This window comes from Scleropages formosus, chromosome 11, assembly GCF_900964775.1.
Source record: "Scleropages formosus chromosome 11, fSclFor1.1, whole genome shotgun sequence".
NCBI classification, from domain to species: Eukaryota; Metazoa; Chordata; class Actinopteri; order Osteoglossiformes; family Osteoglossidae; genus Scleropages; species Scleropages formosus.
In genome coordinates, this window is record NC_041816.1 from 10,164,779 (window position 1) to 10,185,654 (window position 20,876).

Genomic DNA, 20,876 nt, shown 5'->3' on the forward strand with positions numbered 1-20,876 from the left:
CTTGTCAGCTTTGCACCATATTTGGTGCTATAAATACATGTAGCGTATAATATGTTCAAATAATTTATTGGATTCCACATTTGCTATTGTTAATATATGTTCCCCTTTAATTTATAGAACAATATTTTCTTATGTCTTTAGTTTAAGAAAAAGCAATTTGAAAATTGGAATATAAAACATATTCCTAATACCATCTAAGTGGTCAGATTTAACACTGCTACTTTGCATTTATGTATTTTAAATATTTGGTGTTTTTGATGTGAAGTTGATATTTTTATGCAGATTTGACACTAGATGACTGTTGACACCAGATGCCTTAAATGTGCTTGATGGTTACAAATGATACATGTAGTTACAGTGTACTTTTACCTGTTCCACATGTACATATAATAATATGCATTTTGCCTGCTGCATTTCTGTTAAATGACAGGTTCAGTGTTTGTTCAAGAAATGCTTCTTAGGAAATATGTACCGAGATGTGCAAGTTATTTCATTGTGAACATTGAATGTACATCTGTTATGCACAACATTTTAAAGTGTGTTGTTCTGATATACTACGCACAGTAATGTGATTTTGATATTAAGTGTGCAGGCAGTGTTTTTCTGAAGTGTCATGAAGGTACACACAGTGCTTAGTTTGTGAATACAGCCCAGAGGTTGTTTATAAAAAATTTAGTTTGAACTCTTTAATGATTGCTATACATATGTATTCTGAAGTATATTAATCAGAAGATGAAAACATAATCTGATCAAATACAGTTTAGTGGGTTTACCAGGAGCCGAACAAGTTAAGCGCTGTGTAGAGACCTGTACCACTGAAATGTTAATACTTTTTACATAGTGTAAAGTTCTCCAAACTTTGCTCTATTCTGCATGAAGTATCTTTAATAAAACTTTAAAGGGTCTTATTCATTTTGACTGCCTTTTCTATCAGAGCGACACTGACAATGGCTTTTTTAAATTACGTGAATTGGGTACAAATTGAGAAACAAAACCATAGCTGGATAGATTCAAATGGTCAATCAAGAGGTGAGCTGGCGCTTCAATTAAACCGGAAACGAAGTATTACGTCACCGGAAACGAATGGGTTTTATCCACCCCTAGCAACCGACACAAACGTAGAAAGTAACCAATACACGCAGTTAAATTTACATTGATTAATTTATCGGACTTTTTTTTTTTTTCCTCTCTAAGGCGACAAACAATTCAGGGTATACAAAAGCGCATAAAAACCTAATTTAGTAGAAATGCCTTTGATAGTTAAAGACTTCACGTGGACGCAGACACAGTCACTAGTATACATAAGTGTTCCTTTAAAGGGAATTAAAGTGGGGCAAGGAGACATATTAGCCACGGATGAATACCTGAAGGTAAAAGCCCTCTGATGTTCTTCGCGGACCGGGTTCTGTAGCTGTATTTGCTAGCAGCTTCCGCGTGTTGACGGATACCGCTTTTCTCTTGCAGGTCACTTTCTCACCATTTTTGTTTGAAGTGTTCCTTTTTGAGCACATAGACGATGACAAAAGCGTGGCAAGAATTAGTAAAGGAGTGCTCGTGTTTACGCTGCACAAAAAGGACGAGAGGATGTGGGAACAGCTGACGATCAAGGATGGTATGTGACCAATGATGATGACATTACGTAGTAATGGTGTGAAAGGCCACTTATTCCACATATTGAATTTATTTAACAGACGAGACGGTGGGTTGACTAAAATAGCAGCAATACCATATGAGACACGAATTGAACATTGATATAATTATTAGATCACAAGCGCAGCTGCAAAGCTGAGTCCTATTAGTTTGCCAGTTAGCAGTATGTGTCATCTGTAAAACAGGTCTGGCAATTTGCGCTTTGATATGTGAGTTTTCAAAACGTACAGCCACTCAGAGTTCCACACACACACATCATCTGAAACCGCTTGTCCCATATGGGGTTGTGGGGAGCCGGAGCCTAACCCGGCAACACAGGGCGTAAGGCTGGAGGGGGAGGTGACGTGACGCACCCAGGGTGGGACGTCAGTCCATTGCAAGGCACCCCAAGCGGGACTCGAACCCCAGACCCACCGGAAAGCAGGCACAGGCTAAACCTGCTGCGCCGACTGCACCCCCCATATTGATCACAGGAACTGCAAAATTATTTAATATGTCATGTGGTTTTATATGTCAGACAGTTTTTAAAAGAATGACTAACCAGTCAAACATCAACAAGCTTCACTGGCATAGAGAAACAGAAAAACCTCAAGTAAAAAGCACAAAACCTGTACCCTTTTCAATGGAAAAAGTAATATCGGGGTCTGATGATTAATCTTTCATCTCATTTCCTCCATCTGGAATGGTTTATGTTTGGGGAAAGCCAAAGAATGCCTTCAACCTACAATCTCTGTTTCCAACAGATATATGTGGTGGGGGATCTGTAATGGTAGGGGGCAGTGATCTCACGAGAGTCATTCGGACTGATGATGGCCTTGCAAGCTTGCACAACATCCAAAAACAATCCAAGGCCATTTTATAGGACATACGTGGACTGTCTCAATGACTACAGACTGCTAACTCTCAATCCCATGTGATGAAATGCTTTGGGAAGCTAGTCCTGGGACACATTAAATGGAGTATTCCTGATAGTTTGTACCAGCTCAATTTGCATATCGTCACAACCGGCCCACAGAGGATGCCATTTCATTTGCACTTCACACCATCCTGGCACATCTGTACAGGAACAACAGGTATGCTCGAGTACTGTTTATAGACTACAGCTCAGCATCTGACACTGTTGTGCCAACAAAACTGATCGGCAAACTCTGAGACGTGGGACTTAACACCATTCTCTCGACTTCTTAACTGGCAGACCTCAGCATGTGTGGATTGGCAGCACCACCTCCTCCACGCTGATCCTTAAGATAGGCACCCCAAAAGGCAGTGTGCTGAGCCATTATAGGCCTGATCACCAAAAATGAGACAGTATACGGAGATGAGATTTGTCTTCTGCCATGGTAGTGCCAGGACAACACTGTCTTCCTCAATGTCAGTAAAACCAAGGAACTGGTCCTGGGTTTTAGGAACAAGGGGGTAGACCACATGCTGATATATCAGAGGAGATTCTGGGGAGCGTCAGCAGTTTTAAATTTCTTGGAGTTGCCATCACTGTGCACCATTTTTGACATCACCAAGAAGGCTCACCAATGCCTGTACTTTCCGCAGACATCTGAAGAATGCATGAACATCCCTATTTATGCTCAGTAGCTTCTATAGCTGCATGGTTGAGTCCCTCCTGTCTGGAAGAATTACATTCTGGTGTGGCACCTGCTCATCTATGGACCATAAACCCTTTCAGTGGGTGGTGCGTTGCCCAGAGTGTCATCGGAACTCAGCTTCTTACAGTACAAGATATATATAACACATGATGCCTAACAAAAACCAATAATATCACTAAAGACCTCAGCCATCTCACATGGTCACTCTTCTTTTGCCTAACTTCAGGCAAGAGCTACAGAACAATCAGCACTTTCAGCAAAACTTTTGACAGCTTCTACCCACAAGTCACAAGGCTTCTCAATATATACCCACACTTTTTTTGACAGCTCTACATTGTCTTGTTTATAAAGCATACATTTTATGATTATTGCCTATTATATTGTCTGCATTGTTTACTGTCAGTATCTATTGTATTAGTCTGTATTTATTGTTGCTGGTTGCTTGTTTTTATTGCCTTCATGGTCTGCAGTAGATGCTCAAGTTGGACTTTCGGTGTGCACTGCACATGCAGATGTGACAATAAACGTGAACTTGAGGACCTAGGTGAAGCCTATGGGCCAAGTACTTTTCCCTCATGGTGTTCCCACGATCCAGCATGATAATGTACACATAACAAACCTCTAAACAAATTCACGAGTGGTTTCAGGAAGAGCAGGATGAAATCGTATGTCTTCTATGGCCTCCCTAATCACCCGATCTAAACATCGTTGAACCTTTATGAGAAGTTCTTCAGCACAGAGTGACAGATTCCCATATTCATAGCCCAGAAGGTACCAATTCCCACATTCATACCTCTGTCATTTTGTACACCCCTTTAGTTATTTATATTGAATATTATTTTTTTCCATCTATTTCTTCCAAATGGGAGCAGTGGGTAGTATCCTGATTAGAGCTGTTGCCTTAAAGTCTGACAGTACTTACACTTATTTTGTACAGTAAGAATATCCTGTTGTAGAAATTAATAAATCATTGTAAACTTGACTAATATTGTAAGTCCATAGGCTATAGCTAAAAACTAATAATAATGAGACTATTGTCCATTTTTATCTCAGCTGATCCACAGATAATGAAGGCGATCAGAGAGAGAGCTGTCATCAAAGTTCAGGAAAAGTGTAATATGGAGTCAAAAGCCAAAGCTGTGAAAAAACAAGAAGAAAACAAATATGCACTTGAGACGATGATGAAGGTGAGGATTGATCACTGTAACTCACTTGGGTATCTGCAGGCTAAACGCATGTAATTTTTACTGAAATTGTTTTCAGATTGCTTTCGTGGCCATTTCTAGCTTAGTGAACTTTTTAATGAGAATTGAAGCACTGTTTCAGATGGAGGAAGAAGAAAGGGCCAGAATTGAGAAAGTCAAGGCGGAGGAATGTAACAAGGCTACAGCTGAGTTGGAGGCATGGAAACTTAAACAGAAGCAAGAAGCTCAAGTGCAAGAAGCTCAAAGAATTTGCCAAATGCCAAAGCTGGAGGAAGAGAAGAAAAACAGAGAAATTAATCATAAGTCTGCAGCACCTCAAAAACATAAAGGCACTGTAAAACACAATTTAACTATTTCTCTTAAAGTCAAAAGCAATGAATCTGTTAATCCTGGGAATTATTAAACCCTGTACACCTTAACTGTTGATATGTGCTTCCAGGAAAAAAAAAAAAAAAAACTGTATTTTCTATTACACAGAGCAGCAAACTGATTCCAGCAAGAAAAAACAGGTGCGTCTACCTGCTCCAAGGTCCTCTGGTACCATCAAAATTCAGTTTACCCCACGGGTATTCCCAACAGCCTTACGAGAATCCAGAGTAGCTGAGGAAGAAGAGGTGGGAAGTCTGATTTTCTGCTCCTATAAAGTAATGCTCTTATGTGTTACATCAGTAGCAAGTGTTGTTCACATGCTCTGGGGGTATCGGTGCTCTGTGAACGAGTCCAAATAACTTGACACATGGTGTTAAAGTAGTAATTTCCTGCTAGTCCTCATTCCACGGATTTCACTGTTTGAAAGTGGCTTAAAAAGCAAGCGGAAGCCAGGCGTGCAGTCAGCGATGATGTCCCGGAACTGAAGGACCTGAAGGAAGATGAAAGGAACCCTGAGTGGCTTAAAGAAAAGGGCAAGTAAGCAGGAAAGCTTCGCTTTACCAAGTCGAGCTGCTTGAAAAGATTGTTGTGTGGTATCTTACTTCATTCCTTGTTTCGTAGCAAATTGTTTGCAACTGGGAACTACGCTGGTGCTGTTAATGCCTATAACCTGGCGATTAAGCTCAACAGAAACTTACCGTCCCTATACTTAAACCGCGCTGCATGTCACCTGAAACTGAGAAACCTACACAAAGCAATAGAGGATTCCTCTCGAGTGAGTTTCTTGGGTTGTAACAGCTGGAAAATCTACCAGACCTTCATTGATGTGTGAAAGTATTGGTATTTTAATATCTACCATAGACAATGTAATTTTCAAAAATGTAAAAACCTATTCTTTTTGGCAGGCGCTTGATTTATTGATGCCAGCAGTTGCTGACAATGCAGACAGCAGAATGAAAGCTCACGTACGACGAGGAACAGCTTTTTGTGAACTGGAACTATATGTTGAAGGTTAGTATTAAAAAGAAATTTAAGTATATCTGCCTGTATTGTACTGCTTCTGTGGGAATATTTTCATCTTGTCGTCCGTGTAAAAAGGAAAAAAAGTGCAAGAAGGAATAGGAACATCTTTTAATGTACCGTAATGGCTCATAGTGAGAATAACTTGTAATCTGTTCATGTATCATCATAAAAATAGCAAAAAATTTTTCTTTAAGTGCCATTTGACTCTTTAGCTTGGGTTTTAGAACCAAAACAGTATACATATATACATTGCATGTACACAGTATAATATACAGTATAACCCATTCTATCTTCTGCATTTTTCACACACACATTTTTGTGTAGTTAGTATTTTATTTTCCTTGCATGACTTGACATAATCACTGAAAGAAGTCCAAGTGAATACAAATATTAGCACTCGGTATGAGTTGAAAATATCTGTATAGAAACTATATTAATACATTCATTAGTGATTTAAGGAATTACAATACACGTCAATTTGTATTTTACGTTTTCTTCTTCTGAAACATTTTGACAGGTCTTCAGGATTATCAAGCTGCACTGAAGATTGATCCCCACAATAAAGCTGTACTTTGTGATGCAGAAAAGATCAGACAAATCATTCAAGGAAATCTGCCTAACCCGTCAGCTGTTGAGAAGAAAATGTAGACATTGTAGTTTCACGCTGCTTTGGAAAAGTTTGTAATCTGACTTAAAAACAGACATGGCTGTATACCAAATTAAATTATGCAAACTATTGCTAAATAAATCAGTTGCAAAACATATTAGTTGTCAGTTTTGTAAGGACTGTGAATATGAAAATGAGCAATGACAGGTATTCAGCATCATGCTGAAGGTGCAGAGGTAATTCATGTATACTGATCCAAACATGGAAACCCCATATGCAGTAAGGAATCTACTTGTTTACATATTTAAATGCAAGCAGTCCAACAGCATACAGGGAAAAGAGGAAAATGTTGCTTTAACTCCAGTGGTTACTGGAGTGTGTTCTGTAAGTTAGGGTAGTCATACACTCTGCTTCTATCCAGGCTTGTGTTGAAAGAGTTGTTACGATACATCCCACATTTTCCAAGGTGTCTAGAAAATGCCTGTGACAGGGGGTGATAGGTGCAGGGAGCAGATTCATATGTTGGAGGAAGGAGACCGTAGTTGCTGGATGTTGTCTTGAAGAAAAGGTGCTGTGGTTTAGTAGAAGCCGCTGCAGACGTAGATGTTGATGCAGGTGCAGATGTAGGGACTGGATTCATGAGACATGAAAAAACGGAGTTGCCAGGATTTGTACACTCTGTGGGTCGCAACATTGTCTCGTATTTTCAAGGCAAATCCTTTTCACCTTCAAAAGACACAAAAAGTGGTGTTTATGTCAGCCATTAAATAAGTTTTTTGTAATTGGATGTGTTTGAGAATGAGTTACAAAACATTTAAAAAAAAATCCTTGTTCTTTGTAAGTTGCCTTGGACAAAGGTGTCAGCTAGCTACAGTGCCCTACACTAACATTGGCACTGTTGGTAAATATGAGCAAAGAAGGCTGTAAAAAATTGTCCTTATTGTTTAACGTTTTGATCTTTTGTTAAAAAAATTCACAAAAATACTCTGCTCTCATGGATATCAAACAATTGCAAACAACACAGGTGTATCCAACAATAAAATCTTTGTTAAATATGTGTGTGGCACAATTATTGGCACCCCTACGAATTCATATAAGAAAAATATTAGAAGTATATTCCCATTGATATTTTACATTTTTTAGTACCCCTGGGTGACTAGGAACAGAAAATTGTTCAACCATGACTTCCTGTTTCACAGGAGTATAAATATGAGTTATCACAGAGGCCAAATTCCCTTAGTCTTTCATCACAATGGGTAAGACCAAGGAATATAGCTACGATGTGTGGCAGAAGGTTGTTGAGCATCAGAAAATGGGAAGTGGCTGTAAGAAAATAGCAAAAGCATTGAAAATGCCCATTTCCACCATCAGGGCATTAATTAAGAAGTTCCAGTCAACTGGAAATGTTATGAATCAACCTGGAAAAGGGCATGTGTCTATATTGTCTCAACGCATTGTGAAGAGGATGGTTCAATGGCCAAAAAATGTCCAAGGATCACAGCTGGAGAACTGCAAAAGTTAGTTGCGTGTTGGGGTCAGAAAGTCTCCAAAACTACAATCCAATGTCACCCACATCACCACAAGTTGTTTGGAAGGGTTTTAAGAAAAAAACCTCTACTTTCATCCAAAAACAAACTCAAGCATCTTCAGTTTGCCAGACACTACTGGAAATTCAAATGGGATTCGGTTTTATGGTCAGATGAAACCAAAATAGAGCTTTTTGGCAATAAACGTTTGGCGCACGCAGAGAGGCAGCCATATGGAAAAGTACCTCATGCCCATGGTTAAATATGGTGGTGGCTCTTTAACGTTTTGGGACTGCCAGAGGACCTGAACATTTTGTTAGGATACATAGCATCATGGACTCTATTAAATATCAACAGATATTAAATGAAAACCTGACTGCCTCTGCCAGCTTAAAATGGGCCGTGGTTGGATCTTCCAGCAGGACAATGATCCAAAACATACATCAAAATCAACACAAAAATGGTTTACTGACCACAAAATCAAGGCCATCCCAGTTCCCTGACTTGAACCCCATAGAAAACCTGTGGGGTGAACTGAAGAGGAGAGTCCACCAGCATCGACCTTGAAACTTGAAGGATCTGGAGAGATTCTGTATGGAGGAATGGTCTCAGATCCCTAGCCATGTATTCTCCAACCTCATCAGGCATTACAGGAGAAGACTCAGAGCTGTTATCTTGGCAAAAGGAGGTAGCACAAAGTATTGACTAAAAGGGTGCCAATAATTCTGCCACACTTATATTTAAAAAAGATTTTTTTGTTGGATAAACCTGTATTATTTTTGCAATTGTTTGATATCCATGACAGCAGAGTATTTTTGTGAATTTTGGAACAAAAGATCAAAATTTTAAACAATACAGACAATTTTTCACAGCCTTCTTTGCTCATATTTACCAAGGGTGCCAATATTAGTGGAGGGCACTGTAAACCCTATCCACCACCTAGCCCCCACTTGCACTTTCTGCCCTCCATGGTCAGTTTCGCACCATAACTGTTACCTGTCCGCCCCTGGTTTTCAATGAGCAACATGTGAACAAGCTTTGTGAGAAGCAGAAAGTGAAAAACGCTCCACACTCAGATTCCCTCTGTCCAGCTTTGCTGAAGTGCTGTGCCTACAGTTTTCCATCACTCTTTGCTACTAAATCTCAGCACTCTTCCCACCTGCTATAAAACCTCCTTTGCAGTCCCTGTTCCCAAGAAGCCCAAGATCATTCACATTTATCTGATGCTTTTCTCCAAAGTGACTTACAGTGTTAAGTTACTTATAATTCATTACCCATTTACACACCTGGGACACTTACTGGAGAAATTTGGGGTAAGTCCCTTGCTCAGGGGTACTACAGCCAGAGGTGGGAGTCAGACCTGCAATCTTTGGGTCCAAAGGCCATAGCTCTAACCACTACACCGCCAGCTGTCCCAGATCACCACTTTGAACGACTGAATATCAAGATGCGCTGCTCAAACCTTTAGTTATGAAGACCTTTGAACAACGTGCGATGGTTGATTTGAGAGCCATCACTAACCTTGTTAGGCCCCTTGCAATTCACCAGAGGCATGAAGGATGCAGCCAAGGGTCTACATTTTATGCTCTAATGTCAGAACTGTCAAGGGACATGCGCAAGGATCCTGTCTGTGAATGTTAGCTCTGTGTTCAACACCATTATTCTGGAGCTCCTGCACACTGACCTCTCCTACTGATCCCATGTGCGGGTTGACACACGGCTTGTTCGCAGACAGGAAGCGGCACGTACATCTGGGCAAACACATGTTACACACACTGTCCCGTAGTGCAAACCATTAGACTATTGTATTCGCTTAAAACCTTGTCTCTTATACTTACTTTTTTCAGTGTTGTGCAGTGACTGTTCTTAAAATGTGACTGAATTCCTCCGACTCAAATTCCTCAAGTGTTTTCTTATCTTGAACAAACAAACAAAATATGGATGACACAGCGGCATACATCTTCCTGATTCGACAATTTAGCTAAGTTTAAAATCAAATATGATAATAAAGCTAAATGGAAAGTTTTTGTTTTGGCTGGTGCTGACTTTTTCGAAATATCGTACACCGGCGAATAATTAGCTGGTTAGTTTAGAGTACTGTAATTATTTTTATTAAACATGCCACGTACCCGAAATGTAGAGAACAAGCGAAGACCGCCTAAGAGCAAAGAAAGCCCCTAATATTAATAACAGAGTTTTTGTTAAGGTTACGTTGCCATGGTAGCAAAGTTTCATTGGTTGGCAAGCCGATCACATGGTCCGGAAATATATTGCATGCAGTTTGTTGAAAGTAGTTCACGGGAAGTGTAGTTTATGCGTTTAAAAATTTCTGAAAGACTTGGAGGACGAATGGAAATGAAAGACTACATTCCCCATGTGCCTGTCTAACCGCAACTCCGATTATTATCCTGTCAGAACGTCTGTGTTGTTGTTGTTGATGATGATGGTGGCGGCAGTGTAGATTGTGACGGAGCAGATCCACACTGTGTGCAGCTAACTGAAAGACCTTCTATTGTGCGCCTTTTACCGCCGCAGACAGCTTTCGTTGTATATCCGCCGCAGAGTAAGACGGGGTAAGCGTTTGACGAGACTGTCGTTTTTCAGTTTTGACAGATGCATTCGATTCGGTCAGATTGAGATTGGTGACGAAGCGCTCCCTCGCGTCGCGTTGGTTAGAGTGAACGTCTCTCTCTCTGCCCAGCAGCAGGGCGTTCGTACCAACGACCGAGATTCGCGTCCCCGCGCCGCGCGTCTGTGTCGCCGCCGGACACCTTCTGAATGACATTCGAGTCGATCGTGTTTTTAGATAGTGTCGCAAACGAAAAGAATATGAATCATGTTCTGCCCGAGACTACTGACTGGTGGTGGTGTTGATGCGCTGGCTGGCTGAGGAGGGCCGGAGGAGCGGCGCTCGAGCAGCGCAGTCAGTTTTCTGCAGCGCACTGTATGTGTGTATGTGTGTGTGTGTGTGTGTGTGTGTGTGTCTCTATCTCCGTCAGAAACACTGTCACTGGTTCTGCGTCGCTGCGCGAGCTACACATCCGTCTCAATCCGCTGCATTTTGCGTTACATAACGGTTAACGCGTGTGCCTGATGCAATAGCTACTCACTACTAAGTCCTTGCAGTGGATTCTATTAATTAAAGACCAGCGACTGAAAGACCGAACAAAAAGCAAACCGTTTGCACTGAATACGTAGCTTAATGTATTTCCTGGACAATTCAATTGTGTATAGTATTGTAATGCACCCGACATACATGCGAGAAGGAGTTAGTTCCTGTGATAATTCCTGCGGAAAGCGGTGTCACGTGACCAATAAGTATCTTAATGACGAGCCGCGCAGGTGTCCGAATAAAAGCAGAAATTGTTATCATTTCCGGGAGGGTGATGAGGAGAGTAGACAGTAGTTCCAGACTCCTGATAAATCAACGACGGTTAGACTGGTCGCAACACAACTTTATTTGCATGGATAAAAATAATATTATTCTCTTCTAACTAGTTTTTATACTACGTTATTCATTTAGCTTGATATTTCTCTCCAAAACGACTAGTAAGTTAACATAATTAATTACTCATTTATACAGCTGGGAAATTTTCACTGGAGCAGTTTGGTACGTAAGTTGCTCAGGGGTGCTACGGTGGGAGGTGGGAGTCGAATCTGCGACTTTTTGTTTTGGCTCCAAAAGCAGCACCTCTAATCACTACACGTACCAGTTGTCCCACTTTATTTTAAGCTGTTACCAACCTCTGGTTAGGTTGTAGGGGAGCAGCAGGCATTGAAATCCTTAATTTCTTTCCTGAAGATGCCCTGCGGATTATAGATGATCTTTTTTTTTGTATTCTATGTCCTGCACTAGACTTGTTGGAATTCACAACCTTTTGATCACATTTACAGTTACATTTATTCATTAAGCAGATGCAGATGGTATAAATAGTTAGGGCTGCTGCCTTATTACTCGAACTGTAGAGTGCTTTAAGAATGGGTACATAATGATAAAGTTTATTATCAAACATTGTAAGTCACCTTGGACTGACTTGTCTGATAAGGTGTAATTGTGTGTTGTGTACTTTTTGCGTGCAGGTGGGGGCAAGATGTCCGAGAGCTCAAGTGACACGGAGTCTTCTTGTGGATGGACCATCATAAGTAATGAGGTGAGAGAGCGTTACAAGGTTTAACCTTTAGTATGTTGTAAAAAATATTAAAAACAAACGCATTATATTGTTTGTCCTTGATTTGATAGTTCTGCTGAATCTATGTATTTATAAATGATAAAGTTCAGTTATGACATTACATTAAAAGTTATTTGGTGTACTGTGACTTCTTCTGCTCTGCACATTTCTGAATTATTTTTGCAAACTTTTTCCCTAAAATAAACATGAAATGCGATAAATGGCATTTTGACTAATTATTTATATTTTCCTGGAGATTCAAGTGTCTTTTCTAATCTCCCAGAGTTTAAATAGAAATGCAATATACCATTGTCAGGGTTCAGACATTGAGACCCTAGGGCCGGAAAATGGATCTGATGGGGGCCCTGAAGTCGGATGTGACACTGGAACTGAAGCTGGACCTGATGTTGCTGATTCCTCTGCTGCTCCAGAGCAGGCAGAACTAGGTGTGTTTTCTGATGGCAGTCCGTTACCTGGCACAGCAAGTCATAGCTTGCTCTTATGTTATTATGTGGTTATTTTTAGTTATTTGCTTTGCTGAGGTCAGTAATTAAAAGGTAGAGATGATAGAATCTTTGAAATTAGTAAACAAAAAAATTGATTATGGGTCCAGACATTTTGTCATGCAGACATTTTATATAGCCACTAAGGAGGCCAAACACTGAAATGAAGTTTAAAGAAAAGTTTGTTAGATTTATACATTCACTTTATGGAATTACATGGATTATTTATCTGCACATTTTTCAGTTGAGTGTAGTGAGGAGCTGTCTCCTGAATCCACCCTAAAGGAGGAGGTGTTAGATGAGACACAACCTGTTTCAGAGGTAAATAATATTTCCACACCAGCTCTGATGTGTGTGATTATATTTGTACAGAAGCCGAAACCTGTAGCTCTGTCTATGCCTGTGTGCGCTTGTTTTTCATGTCATTCTTGCAAGGTAAACCGTGATAATAAATGTGTGGTCATGTCCCTTTCCTAGGCTGGAGGAGAAGTGGTGGCGGAGGAGCAGGTGACTCTATCCTCGTCCAGCGATCACTCGGACATCATTACGCTGGAGCCGTCAAAGATGGAGGAGCAGGCTGAGGCGGAGGTGGAGGAGGAGTCTGTAGGACCTGAGGAGCTCTACCTGGGCACCTCCTCCAGCAGCCAGTACGCCTTCAGCGCAGCAGAGAGCACCTGTAAGCAGTACCAGCATATCTTTTATGTGGGCCTCTGAAGCACCAGCTATTACTTTGGTGATGTACCATTTAAAGCACCGTACATTAATAATGAAGGCACTTTTAACTGTATATAATAGGGAGAGGAAAGAATCTGTTTGAGGAAGAGAAGTGAGACCAACAGAAGTAGTAGTTTCACCCTTTTCATTCCAGACACAGGTTTGATGAGTCACTGGATGCTTCCAGAGAGTCTCAGGGACTTTGGCGACCGCCTGAAATGGCGTCTGTCTGGCAGCCGTTCATTCCCAGGTTTCGCCATGAAGTGAACCTGATAGTGTGGCTGCCTTGCTCAACCCAGCATGGGCCTTCAGAGCTCCTGATAAGCAGCTGTCAGGGTTGACTGTGCTGGGATATAAACAAGTGCTGCTGCTTTGAACGCTTTGCTGCCTGTGCAACCCCTAGTAAATGTCTGGCTGTGTGTAGTGCTTGTATTTCAGCATGTTGTGTTTATGTGTTTTGTTGCCTGGCAGAGCAGAAACAAAACAAATGTGATTATATTCAACACACTTTAAATATTTAAACTGGGCGCATTGTTTTTTTTTTTAACCATCTTTGTTTTCATTATCCCATGTTACAAAGTGTACAGTTTTCTGTTCTACAGATGTGACTCAGGATTGACCTACTAACGTTTAGTTGTTGAGGTTTAAGCCATTTCAGTTGACCTGGGTTGGATTGCGTGAGCTATCATAACCTCTCTAGGTCATCATTGCCCTTGTAATTTTAGGCTTTGATTGACCGCTTTGAACTGCCTCCATACTGAAAACTTGATACGGCAGTCATCTTGTTTACCGCCTGAGAGTTTCTTGATGCAATTCCACGGTGACTTCTTAATCAGCGCTTTCATTGTGTGACTAGTAGGGCTGTAGGACTGATGTATAGGCAAAAAAAAAAAAGCTTTTGGTTGTTGGTTAGGACAGATGTAAATAAATTTCATCACTATTATAATTCATCTTTGTGTCCCAGACAACTTTGCTTGGTCATTTTCTCAAACGTCTGTAATGCTGAACTGAGAATATGTGTTTAATTAGTTATCAGTTATTGAGGTCAAAGCTGGTGTGTGTTCTCTGTCACTGGGTTTGCTGGAATGTGTTCCAGAGAAGTCCTTTTTTCCAATGTGGCTTGGCTAAAATTAGCAGTCTTATAGTAGTTGGCTAAGTGCACCGGTTCATAACACTTGGCCTGCAAGACAAGAGTGTGTTGCACAGGTCTCTGGATAAATAAGAGCTTTTACTTTAATAACAAAACTGTTTGAAAGCAGCACTGTTCTTTGGTCAGCAGATACTAATGTACTGGATTCGGGGAGGGTATATGTTGCGATGGTGTATTGGATTATGTGGACCTTGCTTGGGGGCAGTTTAATTCTGGTCGGGTCTGTAGTTTTGGCAGGTCTTATGCTGAGCATGGTGTGTAAGTGTGAGGTTCCTTAGCAGTACCTTGCTGTGGCTCTGAGTGACCTGCCTGCGATTGTGAATGCAAGTTGTGTGTCCCTTCCTTCCTGTCATGTTGCTGTCATGATGTATATACCCCCTGCAGTGTTCCTGGCGTCTCCTCCCGTGGGAGACTCAACCAGCAGTGAGGATGAAGGGGCGGAGCAGCCGAGTCCGATCCTGAGGAGACGCAGAACGAGGAGGAGCACGGCCACCGTGTCTGAGACGGAGGAGATGCAACCACAAGGACAGCAGGAGCCGCAGGGGCAGCCCGAGCCGCAGGAGCCCCATGTAGCGCCTCTCCGTGGCCAAGTCAGCGGCACCCTCAACAAGTGCATCTTATTGGCCTTAGTCATTGCCATCAGCATGGGCTTTGGTCACTTCTATGGTGAGATGCTGTGCCTCCTTGTGCTCTACAGCATGGATTTATTCACTTGATTAGTCTCACATGGCAGTTCAGATCTTCTCAAAATTGATTGCAGAATAACAGATTATTAACAAAATATTAATATGAATTTTCAAAAAAGAATCTCCATTGGCAGTAATTTAGTTCAGAAGTGGTCTAGAAAGCACTCCTGAGTGTGTGATGGAGTGACCTTTTATTACCTCATTACTTTTATTCCTTGTGAAACTGTCTGTTAACACCATTAATGTGCAATACTTAGGAGAGCATGGGCCAGTGAGTACTGTGATATTTAGTCCCCAGAACATCTGGCATTTGAGTGTTACTTTCTGACTCACTAAGCGTTCATAAGTATTGTTCATGCAAGTGTGAAAAACATGCATATTCCCCTAGCATCACAGAAAATCAATGCAGGTATCACACGCAAGAATGGTTCTTCTGTGGGACACATGCTGTCATTGTAGTTCAAGCTTGACAAAGAATAAAGGGAGGGCCACTGCTTTTCTGGTACCTGGCAGTGTTATCCAGAAAGTTGTGTTGATGTATTTTTTTTTTTTTGCTTTCCAGGGAAATTTGAAGGTATGGAGTAGTGGGGTTGGGTCACACTGCCTGGATGGATAAATCAGTCATATACATCCTTGCAAAGAGGGAGTCTAAGTGGGGAAAGTGAACTGGGTCTTGTCATGCTGGAGTTTGACTGTAAGGCATGCCAAGCAGCTGTCTGTCTTGGTGCATGGAAAGTCATCATGCTCTTTGAGTTCAGTGGTAGTCCAGTGTAGACATGGGGCATGGTCCCATGTTTATGGCAGAGAATGGAGCTGAGTGTGTTGCTGCTTCCTCCCAGCATGCAACTCCTCACTCACCTATGGTGAAATGGCAGACATGTCCTTGTTCCAAGCTTTCCGTGTCTGCATTAAGATAGTGCATACTTGCACGTTGCTTCTGGAGAAGTTAACTTGGTGATGAACTGCTACAGAATTGAAAAAGCTCAAATTCATAAGTGATTATGTGCATGAGCAAAGTTTTTGGGTTTTGCTGCTGGAAACAAAATTCCTTCTGGTGTCCATGGCTTGTGTCTCATTTATGATCAGCTACTGACTGCTTTATACAAAATTTATATATCTGCTGTCTTGAACATGTTGAGCACATAGTTATTTTAATGTCTTTATTTTCTGGAAGCATGTCTTTGATGATCCTCCATGTGCGTTAACATGGGGTGATTTTAATTAGTGTTTTTTGTCTTGCAGGGACAATGCAGATTCAGGAGAGACAGAAGATTGTCGAGAAGTTCAGAGTGAGCGAGCTGACAGATATTAAAGGGGATTTGCAGCAATGCCAGAAGGAACAAGACGTCATTGTAAAGAACCAGGTGAGGAATATCCCCTGCAGTTGGACTGAAGCAAGCAAACAAAAGGGGCTCAGTTCCCAGCATTCTAATCAAAAAGACTAATACATTAGAGCTTTGGTAAATTCAGCAGAGCAAACTGTAATAATCTGCATTGAGTATTTTTTAGAAATTGACAAAATGCTGCAAGATTATGTGTTTTTCCTCTGTGTAAAAACACGCTGCTAATGGAAAAAGCTGTTTAGGGTCCCACTTGTAACAGTTTACATGGCAAAAATGGAACTTTTCTGTCCTGTTTTTTTGCTGCTTTATTGTTATGGGACTTTGCAATGTCTGTCTCTGCTGTTGCATCTTCGGCTTTTCCTTTGTGGTTTGTCTTGTCATCTTTGAACTTTGATGTTTCACCTCTTTCAGCTTCCAAATTCAGTTCCTCTTGTCTGCATGTGGTGAGATATGACATGTTGAAAGATATCTTCTTGAAAACGGTTGTACACAGTTACACAATTTTATGTAGCAGCTCATAAGTAAGATTAAATCAACTTTTTGGCTTATTTGGAAGACAGGCCACTTTATTATGGAAAATAAAGAAAAGAAAAACTTAATATTGGACAACAGAAACTTTCCATATCTTGTCCATCAGCCTGAATGTGTTACAAACATGTTGTCCCGAATGAAACTGAAGAATATTTACGAAAGGCCATTAAGAAGAATGGAGCAGGAGATAGTGTAGTGCTTGTAACTGTTACCTTGCAATTGAAGGATGGGGTTCGAATCCCCCTCCTGCTGTAGCACCCTTGACCACAGTACTTAATTGGGAACTGCAGCAGTGGGGAAAAATAAATACCCAGCTGTATAAATGGGTAAATAGTTGTAAGCAGCTTAGCTTTTAAAAGTAATATTGCAGTTTGCCTTGGAGAAAGACATCAGCTAAATGAATAGATAATTGGAATATTGTGAACGATTGAATAGTCTCTAAAACAAAAGGAGTGAAAGTGTTTCTCTTCTTCCTATACTTTGCCAAACAAACCTGCACTTTCAGTGGACTTTCTGCAATGTTGCACACCATGTGAACCTCAGTGCTGGGGAAGTCTCAGCTGTGGCTTGGATTACTGGATTAATACCACAGCTGTGCATTGCTGAAAGTCACAATTGTGCCCAATGCTAGTGACGCTGTTTCCACACATCTAGGAAGTGGTTCAGCGACTGCGAGAGGACCTAGAGGAAAAACACAGCATGCTGTTGTCCCTCACAGGCATTATGGATAAAATAACTAAAGAGAACCAGCAGCTCAAATTGAAACAGGCTGAGTTACAGGTAACTTTTATTAATATCACAGCAATTCAATGGCAGACACTTTAACATCAATAAATAAATTAAAACAAATTGTGACGCTTGTCAAGACATTTCAGTTTGGCAGCAAAATTCAGCAGTGCTGACCGTGTGTGTTGATTTTGTGCTGGAACTCAGTTTGGATGTCTTGTCCTATCGTTGTTTGTTGCTTAATACAAGGTAAGTATTTTTAGATGTTTAATTAAAATGTTTATTTCTGTGGTGAGCAAAGGATAGATTGACAAAGCTGTTGAACAGAGTGGAATGTGTGCATTTTTCATGTCTTCCATTCAGGCTGAGAAGGAAGACCTCTCATTACATTTGAAGCTCACAGAGGAGGAAAAAGCTGAGATGGAATCTCACCAGACACACCTGGCAACTGAGAACCGACACCTGAAGAGTTCACTGGAGCGTGAAGAGGAATCTGTGTCCACACTGCAGGAGGAACTGCGAAACCTCCGTGCACAGATCAGGAGCCTGGAGGAGAAGGGGGCAGGAGCAGATTCCATTTTATCTGAAAACCAGAGGCTGAAAGACCACCTGGAGGATGAGAGGCAGCGTATCCGCAGCTTCCTCAGCCAGAAGGAGGCGCTGATGGCTGAAGCTCAGATGCTGCGACGGGAGCTGGACAAGGAGCGGAGGGTGACAGACCGACTAAAGGAGGAGGTGGCACAGCTAAGCAGCAGGAGTGCCAGGGCTGGAGGGACAGCTGACACAGAAACCAAAGAACTGCAGGCTCGTCTGATGGAGCTTGAGAAGAAGCTCAACTTTGAGCAACAACGGTCTGACTTATGGGAAAGGCTGTATGTAGAGACCAAGGAAGAGAGGACGAAAGGAGACAATGAGCTGAGGGTAAAGAAACCCAAGGAAGGTGTGATGAGCAAGGTGAAAGAGACTTTTGATGCCGTGAAGAATTCCACAAAAGAATTTGTGCATCATCACAAGGAGCAGATCAAGAAAGCCAAAGAAGCTGTCAAGGAGAACCTTCGGAAGTTCTCGGACTCCGTGAAGTCCACCTTTCGGCATTTCAAGGACTCGGCCACACACATGTTTGACAAGGCACGGCGTCCTCACCAGAGGAGATTCCACGAGAGGAAGGATGCCAGAGCTGAGCGCTGTGAGAAGCAGCAGGAATGTCCTGGACATCTCAGACATAAGAACTTGGATGAGAAGTCCTGGCCGCAAAAGCCCCTGCATCGGCACCCAAGAAAAGCTACAGTTGATAGCTTTGAGGAAGGTTCTAACACGCGGAAGCCAGGGGCCAAAGTCCTGGAGAATACAGAACAGGGACCTTACAGGAGTACAGCCAAAGGGTGCTCTGGTGTCTTCGACTGTGCCTACCAAGAGTCAATGAGCCTCTTCAATAAAGCTTTGGAACCCATCCGGGCTGATGAGTTCAACCAGCTGATCCACAGCTACCTCCAGCAAGAAGTGGATCACTTCCACCACTGGAGGGAGCTAGAGAGTTTCATCAATGGTTTCTTTCACAACGGTGTGTTCATACATGATCAGATGTTGTTCACAGACTTCGTCAGTGGAGTGGAGGACTACCTGGAGGACATCGATGAATACCAGCGCTATGACAATGATGTGTTTGAGGATCTTGATGACTATGTCTACAGACACTTCTTTGGAGATACTTATTCAAAACAGTATGGCCCAAGGTGAGGGATTTTTTTTTTTATTTTATTTAAATTATGTAATTTTTTTGCATGATGTAGGATGTGTAATTCTTAAATGTGGCTGAAGCCAATAATGAATTGAATTCTATTAATAAAAAGTGGAAATTAAGTCTAGGAGGAGCACAAATTTCCTGGCATGCTTTCAAGTGCTGCTGACATGCTTATGACTTGCTTACAGCCCAGTGCCTTGCATGATACAATATGGTTTGCCAGGCTTTTCTTTCATCTGTTAATAGGTGGGGAAGTCAGTAATTTCTACAACTTCAGTGAATGATCTGCATGGTGAAGATAAAAAAACAACAAAATGGAAGGGGCAGTATATGTATATGTCTGTGTACAAAAGTTTATATGTACACCTAGTGTGTATACATGTATGGCTGTATGGGTTTGCATCCGCTGTTTTTGTTTGCATATTCACAGCAGACCCTTTGAAAGGCCAGTATCAAAGGTCAGTAAGGAGGACAGGGAGCCCAGGCACCGACAGCAGCACAAGCACCTGCGGGTTCAACCCCGTCCCCAGGCCGAGAGGAAGTGGAGCAGGCCTGGGCGCACCTCTGGGAGACATGTGGCAAATGTTAAGATAGAGCTCGGCCCAATGCCGTTTGATCCAAAATATTAAAGTAACACTTAGCTAATGAAACCATTTTTATGATGTCTTAATATAAATTTTTATTGTTGCTGTAGTTGATATTATAGCTGTATTTGAAGCAAAGATATTTAATTTCTTGGTTTTTTGCACATTTTTTCTTTTAAAAAATGGGTTTGAGATTGCAGCTCTAATGCTTCTTGAATGGTTTCCTTTTGTGTGTCATTACTAGATGAGGTTGTCCGTTATCTTTATTTTCTTGATAAGTGGTGTGCACACAGCAAAAAAAGAGACGTTGCAATATTGTTCTGTAAATTATTGACATTAAGGTTAATATATTAATTTGCCTTGTAGGGAATATTCTTGATTCCTAATTTTCTTTTTTTTTTTTTTTTTTTGGTTAAGGGTAGTTAGTACTTGTTATTGCTTGCATCTTGTATGTGGGTTAGGCTGACAATGTAACCTTCTCAAAATACCTATCTGACTGGAATATTCTACAGATTCTGTAATGGAACTTTTTTTTTTTTTTTACTATGTAAATGCAATCTGCTAGAAAATAATTTTGCTATTTATTGCAAAAAGCAAGCCTTCAAATAAGTTGAAATGTCATTTATAAGTTAGTTTATAAACTGGATTTCTCACCTGCAATTGGAGCACGTCATTGCTGCAGTGTATTAGTCACGATTTTCTTTGTTAAAAGCAACAATATTTAAAATTCTACAGCATGGTACCCCGT

General features: G+C 41.2%; 3 protein-coding genes across 10 annotated transcripts; 2 read left to right on the forward strand and 1 right to left on the reverse strand.

The window, feature by feature from the left end:
- The first annotated feature begins 1,059 nt into the window (after positions 1-1,059).
- dnaaf4 (dynein axonemal assembly factor 4) lies at positions 1,060-6,502 on the forward strand. Its single transcript, XM_018739633.2, has 9 exons — positions 1,060-1,370; positions 1,465-1,612; positions 4,305-4,438; positions 4,578-4,785; positions 4,934-5,070; positions 5,253-5,362; positions 5,447-5,600; positions 5,731-5,836; positions 6,366-6,502. Exons 1-9 carry the CDS (start codon positions 1,248-1,250, stop codon positions 6,494-6,496), a joined length of 1,251 nt encoding a protein of 416 aa, XP_018595149.1. The 5' UTR covers positions 1,060-1,247; the 3' UTR covers positions 6,497-6,502.
- A 314-nt stretch (positions 6,503-6,816) lies between these two features.
- On the reverse strand, positions 6,817-11,289 carry pierce2 (piercer of microtubule wall 2). 4 transcript variants are annotated; one of them, XM_029256221.1, is made up of 4 exons: positions 10,111-10,182; positions 9,820-9,898; positions 9,666-9,732; positions 6,817-7,181 (listed from the first exon to the last, which is right to left on the reverse strand). In XM_029256221.1, the coding sequence occupies exon 4, from the start codon at positions 7,147-7,149 to the stop codon at positions 6,823-6,825; it is 327 nt and encodes a 108-aa protein (XP_029112054.1). In that variant the 5' UTR covers positions 7,150-7,181; positions 9,666-9,732; positions 9,820-9,898; positions 10,111-10,182; the 3' UTR covers positions 6,817-6,822. The 4 variants fall into 4 exon arrangements, with proteins under 4 accessions (XP_029112054.1, XP_029112053.1, XP_029112055.1 ...); XM_029256220.1 differs by lacking the exons at positions 9,666-9,732; positions 10,111-10,182 and adding an exon at positions 11,238-11,289; XM_029256222.1 differs by lacking the exons at positions 9,666-9,732; positions 10,111-10,182 and adding an exon at positions 10,700-10,756.
- On the forward strand, positions 10,320-20,521 carry ccpg1 (cell cycle progression 1). 5 transcript variants are annotated; one of them, XM_018739632.2, is made up of 11 exons: positions 10,320-10,554; positions 12,062-12,132; positions 12,467-12,596; positions 12,898-12,974; positions 13,131-13,329; positions 14,902-15,183; positions 15,766-15,777; positions 16,446-16,567; positions 17,732-17,857; positions 18,167-19,536; positions 19,791-20,057. In XM_018739632.2, exons 2-11 carry the CDS (start codon positions 12,073-12,075, stop codon positions 19,804-19,806), a joined length of 2,394 nt encoding a protein of 797 aa, XP_018595148.2. In that variant the 5' UTR covers positions 10,320-10,554; positions 12,062-12,072; the 3' UTR covers positions 19,807-20,057. The 5 variants fall into 5 exon arrangements, with proteins under 5 accessions (XP_018595148.2, XP_018595144.2, XP_018595146.2 ...); XM_018739628.2 differs by having other exon boundaries at positions 10,328-10,554; positions 19,975-20,521; XM_018739630.2 differs by lacking the exon at positions 17,732-17,857 and having other exon boundaries at positions 10,328-10,554; positions 19,975-20,521.
- The last annotated feature ends 355 nt before the right edge of the window (positions 20,522-20,876 follow it).